This window comes from Triticum dicoccoides, chromosome 4A, assembly GCF_002162155.2.
Source record: "Triticum dicoccoides isolate Atlit2015 ecotype Zavitan chromosome 4A, WEW_v2.0, whole genome shotgun sequence".
NCBI classification, from domain to species: Eukaryota; Viridiplantae; Streptophyta; class Magnoliopsida; order Poales; family Poaceae; genus Triticum; species Triticum dicoccoides.
Window position 1 is genome coordinate 50,298,620 of NC_041386.1, and position 20,906 is coordinate 50,319,525.

General features: G+C 48.6%; 1 protein-coding gene across 1 annotated transcript in view; it reads right to left on the reverse strand.

The window, feature by feature from the left end:
- The window catches only part of LOC119283406 (protein mono-ADP-ribosyltransferase PARP4-like), a 110,643-nt gene extending 90,283 nt beyond the window's left edge, over positions 1-20,360 (reverse strand). The window contains exon 1 of the mRNA XM_037562966.1: positions 20,038-20,360. Coding sequence (XP_037418863.1) covers positions 20,038-20,360 — 323 coding nt within the window. The remainder of the gene's footprint in view (positions 1-20,037) is intronic.
- Positions 20,361-20,906: the final 546 nt, after the last annotated feature.

Here is a 20,906-nt window from a genome sequence, read left to right on the forward strand (position 1 = left end):
CCGGTGGCCTCCTCCTCCTTCTCGGCGACCAACTTGAGGAGCTTCGCATTGTCACCCATGAGTTGCTCGACGAGGCCGGTCGCCTTGTCAACCGAGGCATCGCTGATCTTGAGCAGCTTCATCAAGCCGTCGACCAGCTCCTGCTGCGTAGTGATGCCGGTGAGAATGTCGTCGTCGCCAGCGAAGGACTTCAGGAACGCCGGCTCATTGTGATGGCCGATGCCGCAAATGCACTTGTGAGAGCCCTCGCGTGCCCGTGAGAGCTCGTTCGAGGGCTCCGCGGCGCGCCGGGACATCTCTGCTACGGCTGCGGCTTCGCGGCGGGACCTCTCTAGTGCTTCTGCGGCCTTGGTCTTTGCTGTCTGGTTATATGTCCACCCTAAACTCCTCCTACCGGTCATGGCGGAATGACTTGACAGAAAAAACTAGTTTTGTGGGTGATGAGGAGAGGAACTGTGAAGTAATTTTCGAGTGGGTAGTTTTTATAGCCCAGTGCTAAGTGTGAACACATATTAGTTTGATAGATGTGAACGGATTTGCAATTACTTATTGCATTGTAATCAGCAATGTGACGAGAAACAAGGTCAAAATTTATTGATGGCAGAAGGTTGACCATGTAGTTGCTCGCTGAGGGAGTCCCGGATTAGGGGGTCTCCGGACTGCCGGTCTATATCCTTTGGCCGGATAGTTGGACTATGAAGATACGAGATTGAAGACTTCGTCCCGTGTCCGGATAGGACTCTACTTGGCGTGGAAGGCAAGCTAGGCAATACGGATGTGCATATCTCCTCCTTTGTAACCGACCTTGTGTAACCCTAGCCTCCTCCGGTGTCTATATAAACCAGAGGGTTTTAGTCCGTAGGACAGCATACAATCATACCATAGGCTAGCTTCTAGGGTTTAGCCTCTCCGATGTCGTGGTAGATCAACTCTTGTACTACTCATATTATCAAGAATAATCAAGTAGGACGTAGGGTTTTACCTTCATCATGTCACAGCCTCGGATCAGCTCTTGTTTGACTTTGCTTGCTCATCATGTCATCATGTGTATTTCCCAAAGAAAACTTGAAATGGGGATGTTGAAAGCCTAGCACTAAATGAAATCAACTAGGTTCAAATAAACAATATTTTCAATGAACCCAAAATGCCTTTGAAAATGTTCATGATTTTTGATAAAGGTGAAAACCTCTGCCAAAAATGATGCCAATATTTTTTAGGCCATTCTGGATTTTTGAATAACACATATTGTATTTGAATTGGGGCAGTTAAATACTATTAATATTTTTTAAATGCTCCAATGATCCTGAAAATAGTTAAGGGCCTCTGTAATAATTAACTTAATGCCCACAATTATTTTCAGGATTTATTAAAATGATTTGGGTTATAAACTAAATCAAAACAAAATAACAAGAATAGAAAAACAGAAACAGAATTAGAAAAGAGAGAGAGAGAGAGAGAGAGAGAGAGAGAGAGAGAGAGAGAGAAGAGCTCACCTAGCAACCTGGCGGCCCAACTGTGCAGCCCAGCCCAGCACCGCAGCCCCCTCTGTCGTCTTCCTCCTCACGCCAGTAGGCAGGGCGCGTGGTCGCCGCGCGCGCGCCAGCTCCTGCTTCCACCGCGACGCCCCGGCTTTTCTGGATGTACCACGGAGACGCCCCTCTCCTCTCTCACTCTCTCTTGTTCTTCCCCCCTCCTCTCTCTCTCTCTCTCTCCCGAAGCCGAGCGGAGCCGTCGCCGCCGCTCGCTGCCGCAATAGCCACTGACCACCCCTCGCCCTACCGATGAGTCCAGAAGCTCCGCCGCGACGCCCTCGCCCTCCCCACCGAGCCACGCTTCGCTGGAGGCCCTGCATCGCCGCCATTGGGTCATCTTCAACCTCGGTACCCGCCGAACACCGTTCATCGATTCGCCTCGCTCCGGTCGCCCCCGAGCCAACTGATCTGCTCATCGACCTCCCTGTGAGCTCCACCGCTTTTCCTCTCTTCTTTCCCGCGCGTTTGCACCCTCTAAGCCATAGTTCCACCATGGCCGAAGCTCGCCTCCGCTCGAGCTTGTCGCCGGAGTCGCTCCGGCAACCATTTGGTCATCCCGTGCTACCCAACATGCTTTGCTAGCGCCTCAGTTTCTGTGTTTGCACGCCGCAGCCCCAACCCCGCACATGGCCAAAACCGTTCTTAGGAACTGATTTCTCTGTTTGTGATCCATGAACAGCTACTACCACGCATTAGGCCCGAAAGCAATGGACCCTCTTGACTTATTAACTGCCCTTGTCCTCTGTCCATGAGTTGCAACTAGTTTCTGGTGTTTGTAGGACATGTTTTGGCAGCCGTGCGTAGCGCTGACCCTAGGGGTGAGCTATGATGCGGTAGATACACCGTGGCACGGTGTACCGGGCGCCTGTTTGGTGTCTCGGGAACCCTGCACACATCGTTTGGGGCTGTGAGCGAAACTCCAGCCGGATCTCCTCGCGGATGGAACCTGAATAGGCGATAAACCTGGACTAGAGACTTGTGTGGTTAGTCAGGTCGTGGCCGACTCCCTCGGCAGGCTTCTGCTTGAAGGTTGCCGAGATACACGACGTGTACATGGTGGTAAGTGGCGAGAGCGTCTGTGAAGAAGTACACCCCTCCAGGGTTAACATCATCTATTCGAATAGCCGTGTCCACAGTAAAGGACTTCTGGGTTGCCTATAACAGTTCATAGACAAGTGAAAGTGGATACGCTAAAACTCACAAGATAAGTGTGAGTGCTATGGATGGCCTTCTCGTAGGGAGACGGGAGTGGATCCATAGTGGTGTATTGAATGGTGAATATGTGGACTCGTGTGCGCCACCTCAAAAGAGTTGCTTGCAGTCGTAGTTCAGGTTAGCCACTGAGTCAAAGCTAGCTTGCGGCAGTTAAACTCCACCACCCCCTTTATTGATACCGATGCATATGTAGATAGTTCTGATGTAAGTCTTGCTGGGTACATTTGTACTCACGCTTGCCTATTTTATGTTTTGCAGAGAGACGTCACTCTCGCTAGTAGTTCCGTGTGGACTTCGACGTTTAGCTTGATACCTCAGCTATGATCTTGTGCCCTCAGCAGGATCTGGTAGATAGTCAGGCTTCTTAGCCTTTTTCATTTGTAGATGTCTGTACTCAGACATGTTAAGCTTCCACATGTGCTTTGATTTGTATGCTATGATTGTTGGGTCATGAGACCCACGTTTGTAATATCTCACTCCTCGTAGCCTAATGAATAAATACTTGAGTTGTAGAGTTATGTTGTGATGCCATGTTGTATTTACACATATCGAGCATATTGTGTGTATGATTGAAATACTTGGTATGTGTGGGATCCAACAATCTAGTTGTTTATCCTTGGCAGCCTCTCTTATGGGGAAATGTAGTCTAGTGCTTCCATGAGCCATAGTAGTCCGCTATAGCCCGGTTCACCGGAGTCCTGTTAGCCCAGCACTACTGCTCGGGACACTAGACTGGCCGGCATGTGTTTCACTTCGTTCCTGTGTCTGTCCCTTCGGGGAAATGTCACGCGGTGACATCCGGAGTCCAGCCTAGCCTGCTACAGCCCGGGTTCCCGGAGTCCTGTTAGCCTAGTGCTATAGCCTGGATTCACACGCTGCTGACCGACATGCTCGATGTGATTCATGTATGTATGTCCCCATAGGTTAGTGCCGCTTTGGGTTCATGACTAGCCATGTCGGCCCGGGTTCTCTATCATATGAATGCTAGCGACACTATCATATACGTGAGCCAAAAGGCGCAAATGGTCCCGGGCCATGGTAAGGCGACACCCATGGGAATACCGTGCGTGAGGCCGCAAAGTGATATGAGGTGTTACCGTCTAGATCGATGTGACTTGGAATCATGGTCCTGACAGTGTTGGTATCAGAGCCTGACTGCCTGTAGGATTACCAAGCCAAACTGGTCGAAGTTGTGTCTAGAAATGCTTTAGTTATGTAGGGGAATTGATTGTGGAAGGGAACGTAAGGCTCTTTTTACTCCTTTACCTTATGGCCTTCTGATATGAGTCAACCTCTTCTCTTCTATGGGGATTAAGTAACCAGGCCTTCTCATCTATCTATCAGGATGACGTGTTACTAATCCATAGACTTATAGGATTGTTGGTTTCAGGCCTCAATTCAGTTTCTACTACTTTTAATATGTTGTCCATTGAACCACAACTTTGATATTGTGATGTTAAGTGGTTATGCCACCATTTTGTAGGATGTCTCAAATCTTTTTCGAGCATTTATAGCCGTTATGTTGTCCGAGTCATCCCAGGTTTCTAGATAGTTTGATGCACTTGCAATCATTCCTCCATGTTCCTGATGTCCATTTGGGCCAGATTAATCACACTAATCGGTGAGTTGAGGTACTCTATTGCCTCAACATATACGTTGGAGCTATTGTTATGATCCTATGTGTTTAGGGAGTCACCTAGTAATCTAGCCATGTTTTATGTTTCCGGTGTGATGATTCTAGCCATTATTCTCGAGAGCATCCCGTGATGCTACTTAGTAGTAGGTATTCTACTCCTAGGTTTTTGAAACCCGAGATTCACCCTACTTCATGTTGATAGTGTTTGCTAGTTCCTTTAGGATATTAGTAACCTTTGCGATAGACCTCGATATCCGTGGTATTTTCCTCTTCCAAATACCATGAACTACTTATGGCAGAAGTTCCTCGTTGAACCGAAAGATCACAATAAGAGTGCTCTTGAGGAGTTCTCCATTCTACCTTGTGAATCTGCCAGTTCTACCTTTCTGCATGGGTTATCCGGAAGAAATATTGAGCTTTGATCGACACACTAATCTATGCATCCACAACTCAGAAAATTAGATATTCTTTTGAGTTGTCCCTCTTTAGTTGTCTTCTGACCTTCGTCTATCAATTGATAGTCAGGAGTAGTTGTGCATTCATGTTCATCGATGCCTTTTACTCTTGTGGTCTTTCAAGCCATTCTATTCCAGAATGACTAGGAGAAACAAACTCCAGTACCTCGTCCATATCCAGGATTGGGTCAAAATAGTTGTCTATCGCAGATCAAAATGCCAATCCAGCTTGTTTTCTGTTCTACCCCGAAGTATTACCGTCTTATGTCAAGAATGTCATAGGAATTGCACACCATCTTATGAATTCTTGATACAGTGATACCTCTCGCCATCGTTGTTCATTCCTCGGTTCCCGTGTTGCTGCAACCGGAATACTGAAAAGTGAATCATGATGTGTGAAATCAATACTCCTAGCAATTGCGTTGCTTGGTAGTTAAAGGACAATATTCTCATCCTAAGCGTGTTGGTTATTGAGTCACCATCCTAGGACTGATAATGCTACCTAGTCCATTTTTGTTGGTGCACTCTTCGATTGATGAGTTAGGATTTTGTAAAACCCTTGCTCTTTTGATCACATCGTCTTGCCTTGAAAATAAAGAATGTTCTCGAGCTTAGTATCATATCGGTGGTTCGTGATTTTCCGATTATCTTCTCGGAAGTATCACCAGGTTGTCCCCTAACTGTTATGTTGAGTTCGTGATCAAGTTGGTTTTCTTATAAATCACCCCTTCTTCAAGAATCTGTGTTGGATACCCCGGAACTAGTTGGTTGAGCTAAACAACAACTTGGAGAGTTGGAAGATAAAAGCTTGCCAGCTTAGTTCATTTCAAGGGATATATTTGCGTGTGTTGAAGATAGATGATATCTTCATCGATTTGTCCCTGTGATCAGTTGTTGGATCTATTGTCGTATCAAAACTTTGATTTGAGTATGGACTATCGTCAAGTCAAATCAGAACCAACGATGTTTGTAATGTTGTCTTACTCATGGTTGATCCCCGAGCATACACTATTACATCTTTTGGTCTAACCAATGCTATCACCATGTTCACATGATGGTGGAAGTCCAGTGATATGGAAATTCCGATGAGTTGCTGTTGAGCCCAACAGCAGCATTTTGTCTCCCCCATGATTCATGTTGAATATTACACTAGTATTGGAAACTTTGTAAGCATTGCCTTCATATTCCGCTCAGGAGGTATACATATGGATGAAAGGAATGACTTCCTCTAATTCACGTGCATTTGATGTAAGTTGCCGCCGTGAATTCGAGAAAGCATGCTTTTGCTTCCTTCGGAACCATCCCAAGTCAGTCATGCATATGTGCGAAGTATTCTATGGTTTGAAGACTTGCAACCTTTAGCCCATATGTATTCCCTAGCACCCCAAGCCACGGATTGATTTGTTCACGGAAAAGGAGTTGCTGTGCGAATACTAGTTCATGCACAAGACTCCAATATCCTTGTTGATGGTGCCCCACCTGAACTCGGTAGTGTTTTATTATAAGACTACTATGTGGTCATGCTTGTTTGGGACAGTGTGTTCACTTGTATGTAGCAGAACCAGCTCATGTTTTGGAGTTTGCTATCTTAGTTCATTCCTTGAGAATCTCGCAATGCCATCTCGTCGAATTGTGTTGCAAACTTTCTCTTCAGACAGGCTGAGTCTAAAGTATCCTATCACCAATCGGATCTGAATCTCAGGCAGATATGATGGTTGGAACATTCCCAACAGTTGCATTTTGTTCCCAGCTTGCACTGCCATTGTGCCAATTCCCCATAGGCTGCCCTTCTCGGTAGTTGTTGTCCAATATCATCTTCAAAAGAGGACTTACCATGGGTCCCATCCATTTCCGATGATAAGCAAAAATCATCCATTGCATTGTCTTCAACAAGCTAGTCCACATCATCCATCCTAGTCTGAGTATGCCACTCCTTCAAACTCTTCCAGACGATCGTTTGAGAATTGCCTTAGGCTGGTATAGAGAGTTTCAATGATATTTATATCAAAAGTAATTCTTTTTGCCACTTAAGGGAATATTTCTGCGAGTCACCTTCCTTAAGGTGTCTCGTTGTGGTATCATGGCAACCCAACTCCTCACAATGTTGACACCGTTCACCACCCTCCTAGGTGTGGGAATTCCGCTACTTATTTAAACCTTGTCATATGCTCATTTCCAGCATTCTTGATGTGGTATCGTGTCTCATCTCGACAGATGTCACTATGTCATGTTCTGTGAGTTGATCGTCGGTTGCTCGATCTTCGAGAAGATCGATTCTTCGAGAGTTTCTTTTCTTCCCGTTATCATGTTGGATGGAGTTCTCAGAGCAAGACATCGAGACAAAGATGGTGATCGTGTCAACGTTCCTATGAAGTGCAACCTGGATGGTGAAGACAGTGTTAGCTTGTGCCCCCTCTGTCTTCTTACCTCATGTCTTGAATCTCAGGACGAGATTCTTGTTTAGTGGGGTGAGCTGTCACAGCCTCAGATCAGCTCTTGTTTGACTTTGCTTGCTCATCATGTCATCATGTGTATTTCCCAAAGAAAACTTGAAATGGGGATGTTGAAACCCTAGCACTAAATGAATTCAACTAGGTTCAAATGAACAATATTTTCAATGAACCCAAAATGCCTTTGAAAATGTTCATGATTTTTGATAAAGGTGACAACCTCTGCCAAAAATGATGCCAATATTTTTTAGGCCATTCTGGATTTTTGAATAACCCATATTGTATTTGAATTGGGGCAGTTAAATACTATTAATATTTTTTAAATGCTCCAACAATTCTGAAAATAGTTAAGGGCCTCTGTAATAATTAACTTAATGCCCACAATTATTTTCAGGATTTATTAAAATGATTTGGGTTATAAACTAAATCAAAACAAAATAACAAGAATAGAAAAACAGAAACAGAATTAGAACAAAGAGAGAGAGAGAAGAAATCACCTAGACACCTGGCGGCCCAACTATGCAGCCCAGCCCAGCACCGTAGCCCCCTCTGTCGTCTTCCTCCTCACGCCAGTAGGCAGGGCGCGTGGTCGCCGCGCGCGCCAGCTCTGGCAACCATTTGGTCATCCCGTGCTACCCAACATGCTTGCCACATCACGTAGTGCCTCGCTAGCGCCTCAGTTTCCGTGTTTGCACGTCGCAACCCCAACCTCGCACATGGCCGAACTCCGGCCGCCGCCTTGGAGCTCGCCGTCATTGGCTCCAGCCATGATAGAACCGGCCTCCACCACCACTAGACGTGCGCCTGCAGAAGCTCTCCAACGAGCCCAAGAATGGCCTCGCCCGTGCCCTGTGAGCGTTTTCCGAGCCGCACCACCGTCTCGGGCCTCGCCGGCGTCGAGTCGCCGGTGGGTTTGACCCCGCTGACCGTTGACCATGTGGGCCCAGTTTGACCCCCTGGGTCACTGACGTGTGGGCCCCAGGCCACTAACTAAACTAGGATTAGTATTAGTTTAACACTAACTAACTTTAGTTAGTTAACTAACTACTGACTAGTGGGTCCCATTGGTCAAGTTTGACCTGGACTGCGTCTGTTGACCAGATGACGTCAGCATGATGCAAGGCTGACGCAGTAAATGCTTTTCTATATTTTAAATAAATCTAAATGATTTATTTATTTTCAGAAAATCCCCTAAACTTCCAAAAATCATAGAAAATAATCTATAACTCAGAATGAAATAAATTATATATGAAAAATTATCAGAAAAATTCAAGGAATCTGTTTATGGCATTTGCATGCATGTTTGAACAACCTAGGGTTGCTGTACAGGGAAATTTGCATAATTGACATTTAAATAAGCACATATGGAGTTTGAATTTGAACCCTTGGTTCAAATGAATTTCATTTAATACGATTGCTAGTTGCATTAGCTCAGTCAACATCATATTTCCATGACATTATCATGCATCATAATTGTTGCACTGCATTGATTGTGTTCCTCTTTGTTTGCCGGTAATTGTCCCCTCTCAATAGACGTTGCTTCGATGATGTGATCGATGACACCGATGGAGAACTATACTATCTTCGGAAGTGTCAGGCAAGCAAAACTCCTTTGTTCATTCCGATACAATCCCACTCTCTCGCTCCTTCTCTATTTTACTGCATTAGGACAACAACGATTCAACTGTTACATGCTGCGGTAGCTGAACCCCTTTTCCTCTGCATGACCTGTCATTGCCACAGTAAATAGATGAAACCCACTAGCATGAGTAGGAGTTGTTTGAGCCCTGATGTGCCTACTCATTCATGCTTGTTTGTCATGCCTGCTACTGCTTAGAGTTGAGTCGGGTCTGATTCATTGGGAATGAATTGGAACAGTGATGAACATGTCCTACTGTGTGTGAGCTAAGTGTGTGAACACGATTTGGTAAACGTAGCGATGAGAGGCCATGTAGGAGTACATGGTGGGTTGTCTCATTGAAACTGTTCTTAGGAACTGAGTTCTGTGTTTGTGATCCATGAACAGCTACCACCACGCATTGGGCCCGAAACCAATGGACCCTCTCGACTTATTAACTGCCCTTGTCCTCTATCCAGGAGTTGCAACTAGTTTCTGGTGTTTGTAGGATATGTGTTGGCGGCCGTGTGTAGTGCTGACCCTAGGGGTGGGCTATGACGTGGTAGATACACCGTGGCATGGTGTACCGGGCGCCCGTTTGGTGTCTCGGGAACCCTGCACACATCGTTTGGGGCTGTGAGCGAAACTCCGGCCGGATCTCCTCGTGGATGGAACCCGAATAGGCGATAAACCTGGACTAGAGACTTGTGTGATTAGTCAGGTCGTGGCCGACTCCCTCGCCAGGCTTCCGCTTGAAGGTTGCCGAGATACACGACGTGTACATGGTGGTAAGTGGCGAGAGCGTGTGTGAAGAAGTACACCCCTGCAGGGTTAACATCATCTATTCGAATAGCCGTGTCCGCGGTAAAGGACTTCTGGGTTGCCTATAACAGTTCATAGACAAGTGAAAGTGGATACTCTAAAACTCACAAGATAAGTGTGAGTGCTATGGATGGCCTTCTCGTAGGGAGACGGGAGAGGATCCATAGTGGTGTATTGAATGGTGAATATGTGGACTCGTGTGCGCCACCTCAAAAGAGTTGCTTGCTGTCGTAGTTCAGGTTAGCCACTGAGTCAAAGCTGGCTTGCTGCAGTTAAACTCCACCACCCCCTTTATTGATACCAATGCATATGTAGATAGTTCTGATGTAAGTCTTGCTGGGTACATTTGTACTCACGTTTGCCTATTTTATGTTTTGTAGAGAGACGTCAGTCTCGCTAGTAGTTCCGTGTGGACTTCGACGTTTAGCTTGATACCTCAGCTACGATCTTGTGCCATCGGCAGGATCTTGTAGATAGTCAGGCTTCTTAGCCTTTTTCATTTGTAGATGTCTGTACTCAGACATGTTAAGCTTCCACATGTGCTTTGATTTGTATGCTATGATTGTTGGGTCATGAGACCCATGTTTGTAATATCTCGCTCCTCGGAGCCTAATGAATAAATACTTGAGTTGTAGAGTTATGTTGTGATGCCATGTTGTATTTACACATATCAAGCATATTGTGTGTATGATTGAAATGCTTGGTATGTGTGGGATCCAACAATCTAGTTGTTTATCCTTGGCAGCCTCTCTTATGGGGAAATGTAGCCTAGTGCTTCCATGAGCCATAGTAGTCCGCTACAGCCCGGTTCACCGGAGTCCTATTAGCCCAGCACTACTGCTCAGGACACTTGACTGGCCGGCATGTGTTTCACTTCGTTCCTGTGTCTGTCCCTTCGGGGAAATGTCACGCGGTGACATCCGGAGTCCTGCCTAGCCTGCTACAGCCCGGGTTCCCGGAGTCCAGTTAGCCCAGTGCTACAGCCCGGATTCACAAGCTGCTGACCGACATGCTCGATGTGATTCATGTATGCCTGTCCCCATAGGTTAGTGCCGCTTTGGGTTCACGACTAGCCATGTCCGCCCGGGTTCTCTGTCATATGGATGCTAGCGACACTATCATATACGTGAGCCAAAAGGCGCAAACGGTCCCGGGCCATGGTAAGGCGACACCCGTGGGAATACCATGCGTGAGGCCGCAAAGTGATATGAGGTGTTACCGGCTAGATCGATGTGACTTGGAATCGGGGTCCTGGCACATCAAGAGGGCCCAAACCTGGGTAAAACATCGTGTCCCCTGCCTCCTATTACCATCCGCCTTAGACGCACAGTTCGGGACCCCCTACCCGAGATCCGCCGGTTTTGACACCGACATTGGTGCTTTCATTGAGAGTTCCTCTTTGTCATCACCGTTAGGCTTGATGGCTCCTTCGATCATCGATAGCGATGCAGTCCAGGGTGAGACTTTTCTTCCTGGACAGATCTTTGTATTCAGCGGCTTCGCACTACGGGCCAACTCGCTTGGCCATCTGGAGCAGATCGAGAGTTACGCCCCTAGCCACCAGGTCAGGTTTGGAAGCTTAAACTACACGACCGACAGCCACGGAGACTTGATCTTTGACGGGTTCGAGCCCCTGCCGAGTGCACCGCATGGTCACGATGAGCATGATGTAGCTCTACCATCGGACAGTGTTCAGGAGACCACACCGGCGACCGCTCTGGCCCTCAATTCGGAGCCAATTGCGCCATCATGGACAGGTGGATAGACCTCGCCATGGAGGCCGTATTCTTAGCGGCGATCGAGCCGAATATCGACCTTACCCTTCACGGGAGCCGTGACGCCGAACTACCAGATTCTTCCCCGGCACAGAGTCCGAACCGCCTGCGTCCGCGCCTATCGAATCTGACTGGGTGCCGATCATGGAGTTCACCTCCGCGGATATCTTTCAGCACTCGCCCTTCGGCGACATACTGAACTCATTAAGGTCTCTCTCCCTGTCAGGAGAGTCTTGGCCGAACTATGTTCGGCAGGATTGGGATGCGGATGACGAAGAAATTCGTTCCCACCCACCACCCACTTAGTAGCCACTTTCGACGATTTGACCGACATGCTTGACTTCAACTCCGAAGACATCAACGGTATGGACGACGATGCAGGAGACGAACAGGAACCACTGCCCACAAGGCACTGGACGCCCACTTCATCATATGATGTATACATGGTGGACACACCCAAAGAAAACGACGATGAGCAATGGAAGGATCCTGAGAAGGGTTGTTCCCTTGAGAAGCAGTCAAAGTGGCATCGTAAGCGCCGCTCCAAATCCCGCCTTGGCAGAAACAGCGATCATATAGACCCAGCGATAAAGCAGGGTGAACCATCGCCCGACCAGGGCAACACAGAGAATCAAACCGAACAACCCGACCCCGTCGAAGATAACAGTCCGGATGACATCACACCGGATAGGCACCCGGAGCAACAGAATTCCCATCAAAGGCTGGTTGCCACGGCGAGGAGTCTGAAAAAGCAGAAGCACAGGCTTAGGGCTGCACAAGACACACTCAGAATCAGATGGAGTGAAGTACTCAACACTGAAGCGAAGTACGGCGGTAATCGCCACACCAAGAGCTACCCGAAGCGAAAGTTGCTACCTAAATTCGATGAGGAGGCCTTAGATCCCCTACAACCAAAAAACAAAGCGACCATCCGGTCGGATAGACGACCTCGTGTCCAACATAGAGCGGCAAACGACGCCGCACATAAGCCAGTACGTGATCCATGTGAGGAGTCGCATCAAAAGGACGGCGCAACCAGATCCATCTACGGGCCACGCAAGCGCGCTCCAGCATGCAATGCAACACAACAAACATCCCAACACCACGGTACACCCAAATACAGGGGTGCCGCACACCCCCTATGTTTCACCGATGAGGTGTTGGACCTTGAATTTCCAGAGGGATTCAAACCCGTAAACATAGAGGCGTACGACGGAACGACAGACCCTAGGGTCTGGATTGAGGACTACATCCTCCATATCCATATGGCTCGAGGAGACGATCTCCACGCCATCAAGTACTTACCCTTAAGTTCAAAGGGCCAGCTCGGCACTGGCTTAAAAGCCTCCCCAAAAACTCCATTGGAAGCTGGGAAGAGCTCGAAGACGCTTTTCGGGCAAATTTTCAATGAACCTTTGTCCGACCACCAGATGCAGACGATTTAAGTCATATACCTCAACAGCCCGGAGAGTCAGCCCGAAAGCTTTGGAATAGGTTTCTCACTAAAAAGAACCAAATAGTCAACTGCCCGGACGCCGAAGCCTTAGCAGCTTTCAAGCACAGCGTTCCAGACAAATGGCTCGCCAGAGACCTCGGCTAAGAAAAGCCGAGAACAATGGCAGCATTAACAAGCCTCATGACCCGCTTTTGCGCGGGCGAGGACAGCTGGTTAGCCCGGTGCAGCACCAGCGACCCAAGTACATCCAAAGTCAGGGATGAAAACGGGAAACCACGACATAACAAAAACAAGCGCCGGAATAAAGAAGACAACCCGAAGAGCACGGTGGTAAACACCGGATTCAGAAGCTCTCGGCCAGGTCAGCAAAAGTTGCCCTCCAAAGGCAACAGAGACGAACTGTCCATCCTAAACAAGATACTGGACAAAATATATCAGATCCACAGCACCCCCGATAAACCTGCAAATCATACCCATAGAGAACGTTGGGTCTTCAAGCAGTCCGGCAAGCCCAACGCCGAACACAAGGGGCAGGATACACCAAGCGAAGACGAGGACGAGCCTCGCAAGTAAAGCACTGGGGAACAAAAGAAATTCCCACTAGAAGTTAAAACAGTAAACATGTTACACGTGACAAAGGGGAGAAACAAAGCGGCACTCCTAGAGACACATGTCCCAGGGCCTATCACAGTGGAGTTCTACCACTGGTCGTCCCAACCGATCACCTTCGACCATCGGGATTACTCGGCAAGTATACGGCGTGCAAGATGGGCTGCCTTGGTGTTAGACCCGATAATTGACGGATACCACTTCACACGAGTCCTGATGGACGGCGACAGTAGTTTAAACCTAATATATCAGGACACAGTCCGCAAAATGGGGAGAGACCCAACAAAAATTAGCCATAGCAATACTACCTTTAAAGGAGTAACGCCAGGCCCAGAATTGCATTGCACGGGCTCCCTACTACTAGAGGTTATATTCGGCTTCCCCAATAACTTCTGCAGTGAAAATTTAACCTTCCACATCGCTCCGTTCCAAAGTGGCTATCAAGCACCACTCGGACGTGAAGCTTTCGCTCGCTTTAAAGCAATACCGCATTACGCTTCCCTCATGCTTAAAATGCCCGGTCCACGTGGCATCATTACAGTCAATGGAAATATTGAGCGCTCCTTGTGCGCGGAAGACCGTGCGGCTGCCTTGGCAGCCGCACACTAAACAGCCTCACCAACTAAAGCATCTGACAGGTCGTTAAGACCATGGATACGGTTGGACGAGTCTGGTGCAGCTATATGTAATTGATACAGGTTTGATGGCTATACCCCTATTACAATACAAGGGGCTCAACGCGCGCGCACAAGTGGCAATTAGGCTCAACTTTACTCATTTCGAACTATATATTGTTTATTTAGTATAACTTACCTTTTGCAAGGCAACTTTTCAATTAAGTTCCTCTCTTTTTCAGATGACCATCGTGCTACACCCGTCCAGAATACGGCACAACGGAGACACAGGCGCAGACGTGCAGCAGGGACCCGTTCCAAGGATTCTTTTTAGATTAAGACCCTGCGTAAACCTTTTTTACTGTCTCTTGTTGATACACATCCCTCGGATTCTCAGTACAATTGAGAAGGATGCTGACGTCTTGGCATGTGGCCACGTCAGAATATTGCACGTACCTGGACACCAGCGGCTTATTACAAAGGGCACTGTTTAGGCCCGGTTTACATCATAAAGACCGAATACCTTAGGGAGTGTTCGGCGTCGCGAGTTCGGCCTTATATGCATCAGCTCCGAATCATGTCTTTGGTCAAATGTTGGGTTTTCCCGGCTCCTGTGTTTTGCTGCCTTACGTTCCTCTCTATCGGCTAAGGCGGCACCAGGAAAACTACTGCGATTGTGCCCTGGTTCATCCAGACGAGCACCTCAGTAGAGAAAGCCGAAAACTGACTGTCATGATATAGCGTGAGACTGGTCAACCACTCGATGACCTAGCGGAATCTTCGGGATTCCTCCGCCTTAACAAAGGGCCGTTTCCCGGCCAAGCATGTACGTGCCCCGAATCCGGATGAGCGCGGAGTCGCCAGGGGCTATATAGTAGCCCTAGTGTCAAACTCCTCTGGCTAAGTGAAAGTGTTAAAGCATTATAGTCCGGTTGCCTAGTTCGCTGCACTATCACCTCCTTAACAGACCAAGACATTGGATCAAGTGTGAACACGCGTCTTCTACGAACACCCCCGCATTATATGCGTGGGGGCTGAAGCTGACGACTGCCATCTTTCAGGTTATATACATATATGCATAAACGACTGCACAGGAGGCATCATAGCACTTTCGGGCAAAATTATAAATACAGCCTTAATAAATTTAATAAAACATTGTTTGTACAATGGGACTACATGTCACTAGAAAATAATATTCTTCGAGCACTGCGCCTTTATCGAACGAGCGCCTTCAAGGACTTCTTCAAAGTAGTGCTCGGCAGCCACTCGGCCTATGGCCGAACCCTGTGCCGCAATAGTGGTGGTCTCCATCTCCGCCCAGTATGTTTTGACACGGGCAAGGGCCATCCGCGCACCTTCTATGCACGCTGATCTCTTTACAACATCGATGCGTGGCACGGCTTCAAGGAATTGTTGCACTAAGCTAAAGTAGCTACTCGGCCTTGGCCCTCCCGGCCACAGGTGATCCATAACGGACCTCATGGCAAGTCCGTACAACCTATGGAGCTCGGCCCAACCGGTCAATCGCTCATTCAGCAGCAGCGGACGGACTGGAGAGTGAAACTGTGACCAGAACAGCTTCTCCACTTCGGGACCTTTCTGATCCTTGAAGTACTCGGCGGCATCAGCAGCGCTGGCAGCCAAATCCATGTACGTGTCCGCAGAACTCCATAGCCAGTCCAGAGGAGCATACTTCGGTTCTCTGAACTTAGTCCGCAACAAGAAGGGCTTCCCAGACATGATATCTGCGGCTTGATTCAGCTCCTCCTTCGTCGCTCTAATTTTGGAGCGGGCTTCCTTGGCAGCCACCCGGGCCTTCTCCAGGTCCGTCGCTTTGGCCCGGTTTTCCTCTTCAAGAAGCCGGTAACAGTCAGCAGCATCTTTTAACTCCACGGCCATCTTGGCAATCTTTTCTTTGCTCTTGCAATGTGCAGCCTATTCGGCCCTTAACTCTTCGGTCGCCTGTAAAGCGGCCGCATTGCTACTCCTTGCTTGCTCCTTGGCTCGGGCAAGCTCCGCCCGAAGGGTCTCCACGGTGGTCGCTCCATCTGCAGTCACAACATATTAAAGATACTGGCATCAGGCTTCTCTTATTATGTGATAATTGCCAGAAAAATCACTGACCTTGTGCCTCGTCAAGCCGCTTGTTGATAGCAACGATGTCGGCATCTGCCGCATCTAGCTGCCGCTTTAGTTTGGCATACCCATCAGTCCGGCTAGCCACCGGAGCTTCCACCACCTGCACATAAAGGCGGTCTGGTTATTACCTGGGACTATGATCCTCTGTTTGCCACCGTTTTCGATGACAACCAGAGTCTCAGGGGCTACTATCTACACAGGGCACATCTAAAAATGTGCGGTACTTTCAAAAATGTACATCATTTCATGTACCTCAAAACCCGTCAGTAGACTCATAAAGGCTTCATGCAGCCCACTTTCGGCGGACGAAATCCTTTCAATCACCGTACCCATGAATGTGTGGTGCTTTTCTGAGATAGCCTCTTTCCCCAGCATATCCCTCCGCACATCCAAATGCATACCAGACGATGCCGGACTCTTTTGATCGCTCTCTTAGAGAGCCGGATACTGAGGACTTCGGGTGGCCATAGGATTACCTTCTGGCCTTGCTGGATCAGGAGAAGCCCTCCGCGACGACACCTCGGGGTCGCCCGCTTCGTAAGGCAGTGTGGCAGGGGGAGGCTTTTCACTCTCCATCATCTCCGGAAGAAGATCCCCCGAAGACGAGCTCTGCTGAGAAGGGCTAAGATCCGAACTGCAAGATAAATGCTTCGATTATTTTTCTCAGGGATAGAACAAGATATTTTTGTTATTGAATACCATTTTACTTACAGCTCGGTAGAGGGCTGATCCCCGCGCGGACATTGTGCGGCAAGAATACCCTCCGAGGCAGGACCCTCTGGCGGAGATTTCTTCTCCCGTTTGGAAGCCTTAGTTTCCGGATCTTCAGAGGTAGTCCTCTTCCTTCCCCGGGGAGAGAGAATGTCGGATTCTTCCCCTTGGTTATCCTCCCTCACGGAGGCGCTTATTCCCTCGATTGGAATAGGTAGCGATGGAGGCCCGCTTTCGCCCTCTTTATTCCCCCTTCATCTTCCTTTGAGGGCACTAGACAAGGTGCTGGCTTGAGCATCTTTTCCAGCACCAGATTGTCCAAACCTTCAGGAAGGGGGGCCAAACACCAGATCATCTTCGCCTTTGTTATCCAGTCCTGGTCAAAGAGAGATTCTTCAGAATGATGTCATCATAAATAAAAGGATAGTGTGTTCGGCCATCGGATTACTTACTTGCGCAGCAGTGCGGTTGCTACTCAGGCCCATGTCCTCGGTGGTGTCCGGACACTCTATTTGGGGTCCGAAGAACGATTTGTACATCTCCTCGTGCGTCATGCCGAGGAAATTCTGAATAGTGCGCGGTCCTTCCGGGTTGAATTCCCACATGCGAAGGGGCTGGCGTTTGCAAGGCTGGACTCGACGAACCAGCATAACTTGCATTACCATAACCAGACTGAAATATCCCTCGAAGAGATCTCGGATACGGCTCTGTAGTATTGGCACATCTTTGGCTGGACCCCAGCTCAGCCCCCTGCTGATCCATGACATCAGTTGTGGTGGAGGGCCCGAGCGAAAGGTGCGGGCAGCTACCCACTTGGCACTTCGGGGAGCTGTGACATAAAACCACTCCCGTTGCCACAATCCAGACACCTCTGGAAAGGAACCCTTTGGCCATGGAGCGTCAGGACTTTTGCTTATTAGAGCAACTCCTCATGCGGTGTACTGCCCCTCGACCATCTTCGGCTTCACATCGAAGGTCTTGAGCCACAGGCCGAAGTGAGGGGTAATGCGGAGGAAGGCCCCACAAACGGCAATAAATGACGAGATGTGAAGAAGGGAATACGGGGCCAGATCGTGAAAATCCATCCCGTAATAGAACATGAGACCCCTGACAAAGGGATCCAGTGCGAGGCCTAGTCCTCGGAGGAAGTGGGAGACGAACACAACGCTCTTGTTGGGTTCGGGAGTAGGGACGACCTGCCTTAGGGCGGGCAGCCTATGCGAAATTTCGGCGGTCAGATATCTGGCCTCCCTCAACTTCTTGATGTCCTCCTCCGTGATGGAGGAAGACATCCACCAGCTTTGAAGGCTGGATCCGGACATGATTGATGGTCCGAAGCACCTAACCTTGGCTTTGGGTGTTAGAACTCGAGGCGGGGGAAGGATTCGATTGAGCACGGGAGGGAAAAAAGTAAAAGCCTTGTCCCTTTATAAAGAGGGTGAATATCAAGTGTCCTCCTCGTGGCCGTTTGGGACTTGCCGAAAATCTAGGAGTCCTAGGCACGTTTGGGTTACCCACGTCCATATTAATGAGAATCCCATAATAAAGGGAACACGATCTCTGCTTTGACAAGACGTGTCAAGAAACCGCCTCGCGTTATGTGCGGGGCTGGTTAAAGAAAAATGGTTCAAATAATTACCAGGCCGTGGCGTGATGTCATGCTGCCAAAACATGTCAGCAGATTACATTTGTGGAAATATTATTCTCTCTACGGTGGTATGTGGAACTTATTTTGCAGGGTCAGACACTATCCTTGCATTCAAACTCTTCCGTGATGTATTTAGGGGAGGAACCCGCCTTGCAATGTCGAAGACAACACTGCGCGCCGGACTCATAGTCATTGAAGCCTGGTTCAGGGGCTACTGAGGGAGTCCCGGATTAGGGGGTCTCCAGACAGCCGGACTATATCCTTTGGCCGGACTATTAGACTATGAAGATACGAGATTGAAGACTTCATCCCGTGTCTGGATGGGACTCTACTTGGCGTGGAAGGCAAGCTAGGCAATACGGATATGCATATCTCCTCCTTTGTAACCGACCTTGTGTAACCCTAGCCTCCTCCGGTGTCTATATAAACCGGAGGGTTTTAGTCCGTAGGACAACATACGATCATACCATAGGCTAGCTTCTAGGGTTTAGCCTCTCCGACCTCGTGGTAGATCAACTCTTGTACTACTCATATTATCAAGAATAATCAAGCAGGACGTAGGGTTTTACCTCCATTAAGAGGGCCCGAACCTGGGTAAAACATCGTGTCCCCTGCCTCCTGTTACCATCCGCCTCAGACGCACAGTTCGGGACCCCCTACCCGAGATCCACCGGTTTTGACACCGACACTCGCCGTTGAGGCAGCCGCGGCTCGCTCCGCTCTGGCGTCCCTGCGCGCGCTATGCTCGTCATTGAGGCAAAGTTACAATGGCAACGGTTAATAATTCTTAATAATTGTCTTACATATTCAGGATAATTTAAAATGCCAAATGCGGCAAGGCCCAGAACACTCACGACCTACATACGCATACAATTATAATAAAATATAAGCTAAAAGGCTGAGCTGGCGGCCTTCTGACGATGGTCTTTTCGGACTCCATAATGAGCATAGCACCCTTGCGGTCGTTCACTCCGAGTGTCCCGACCCGCCTCCGGCTACAGAGCTGCTGGCGCTGGGAGGCTCTTGGGGCTGCTGGGCCTCTTCCAGAAGAGCTTGATAGCGTGCAATCGTGCGCATGACAACTCTGCAGAACCACTCCATTTCCATGTCTCTGGCCTGGTAGCAAATTCCGTCGATCACCTGCAACCTTAAGACATCACATTGGCGATGTTATACTTCGTCGGGGACATCAACTCTGCCAATGATGCACTCGAGCCTGGCCACCACATCATTGGGATCGAGGTTGACACGGCCGCCACGGGCAATGATGAAGCTGCAGGCTGCCTTTGTCTTGACTAAATCGCAGAGGTCCTCTGCCCATTCCTTGCAGGGCATCAGGCTCTCGATGAGCACTCGCGATGGCGGTTCTTTAGGTGGGTCATCGATCATGCCGCCGAGCAGCTTTGGATCTTTTGCACGGTGGATGGCAAACTGCTCATCACACCTCCTCTGCAATATGTTGATTGTGCTCCCAAGGACTGTGACACCGATATCGCTACCGATGGGCCATGGTGTCTGCACCGGCCGATGAAGCTCATGCTCCCCGACCTGCTCCGGCTCGTTCTTCTCACCGAAGATGTAACGCAGGTAGGCGTGGGCGTTGAAGCTTTGGTCGATGCCTGGCATGCTTGGAATAACTATTGGTAGATGGGTGAGTACTAGATCTTTGCAGAGTGTCATGGCGGTGCGTTGCCGCCTGGGTTATATGTAGTAAGCCGTTAGCTGGTGGCGGGAACCCGGTGAGGGAATAGGCATGGGTTTTACAATTCACCCATGTGGAGCGCAGGAAGACTAAGTGGAGCACACACACAGCCTGAATACCGTATCCAGTGCCACGTGTTATTTATCACACAAGTGTTAACATAAGGAAATGCATGTGTAACTTACTAATCATCGCACACGAGTACTCGCAGACGCATCATGTGCGATACTCCTAGCCACCGCAAGCAACTAGTTTGCATTTTTCAAAGTTTTTTGGACACACAGAATCGCACACGAACTAACTGTATTAACCGTCTGTGTTGTAAATTCTCATCACAAACAGTTCATCTGAGTCGGCTGTTTGCCACATATCACACACATCTTTTAAGTTGAACCATTTCTGTTGCGTTCACTAAGCGAAAACAGTTCGTCCGAGTGAACTATATGCCCTATATCACACACACCTTGATCTGGCTAACCGTTTATGTTGCACTCCCTAATAGCAAACAGTTCATCGGAGCGAAC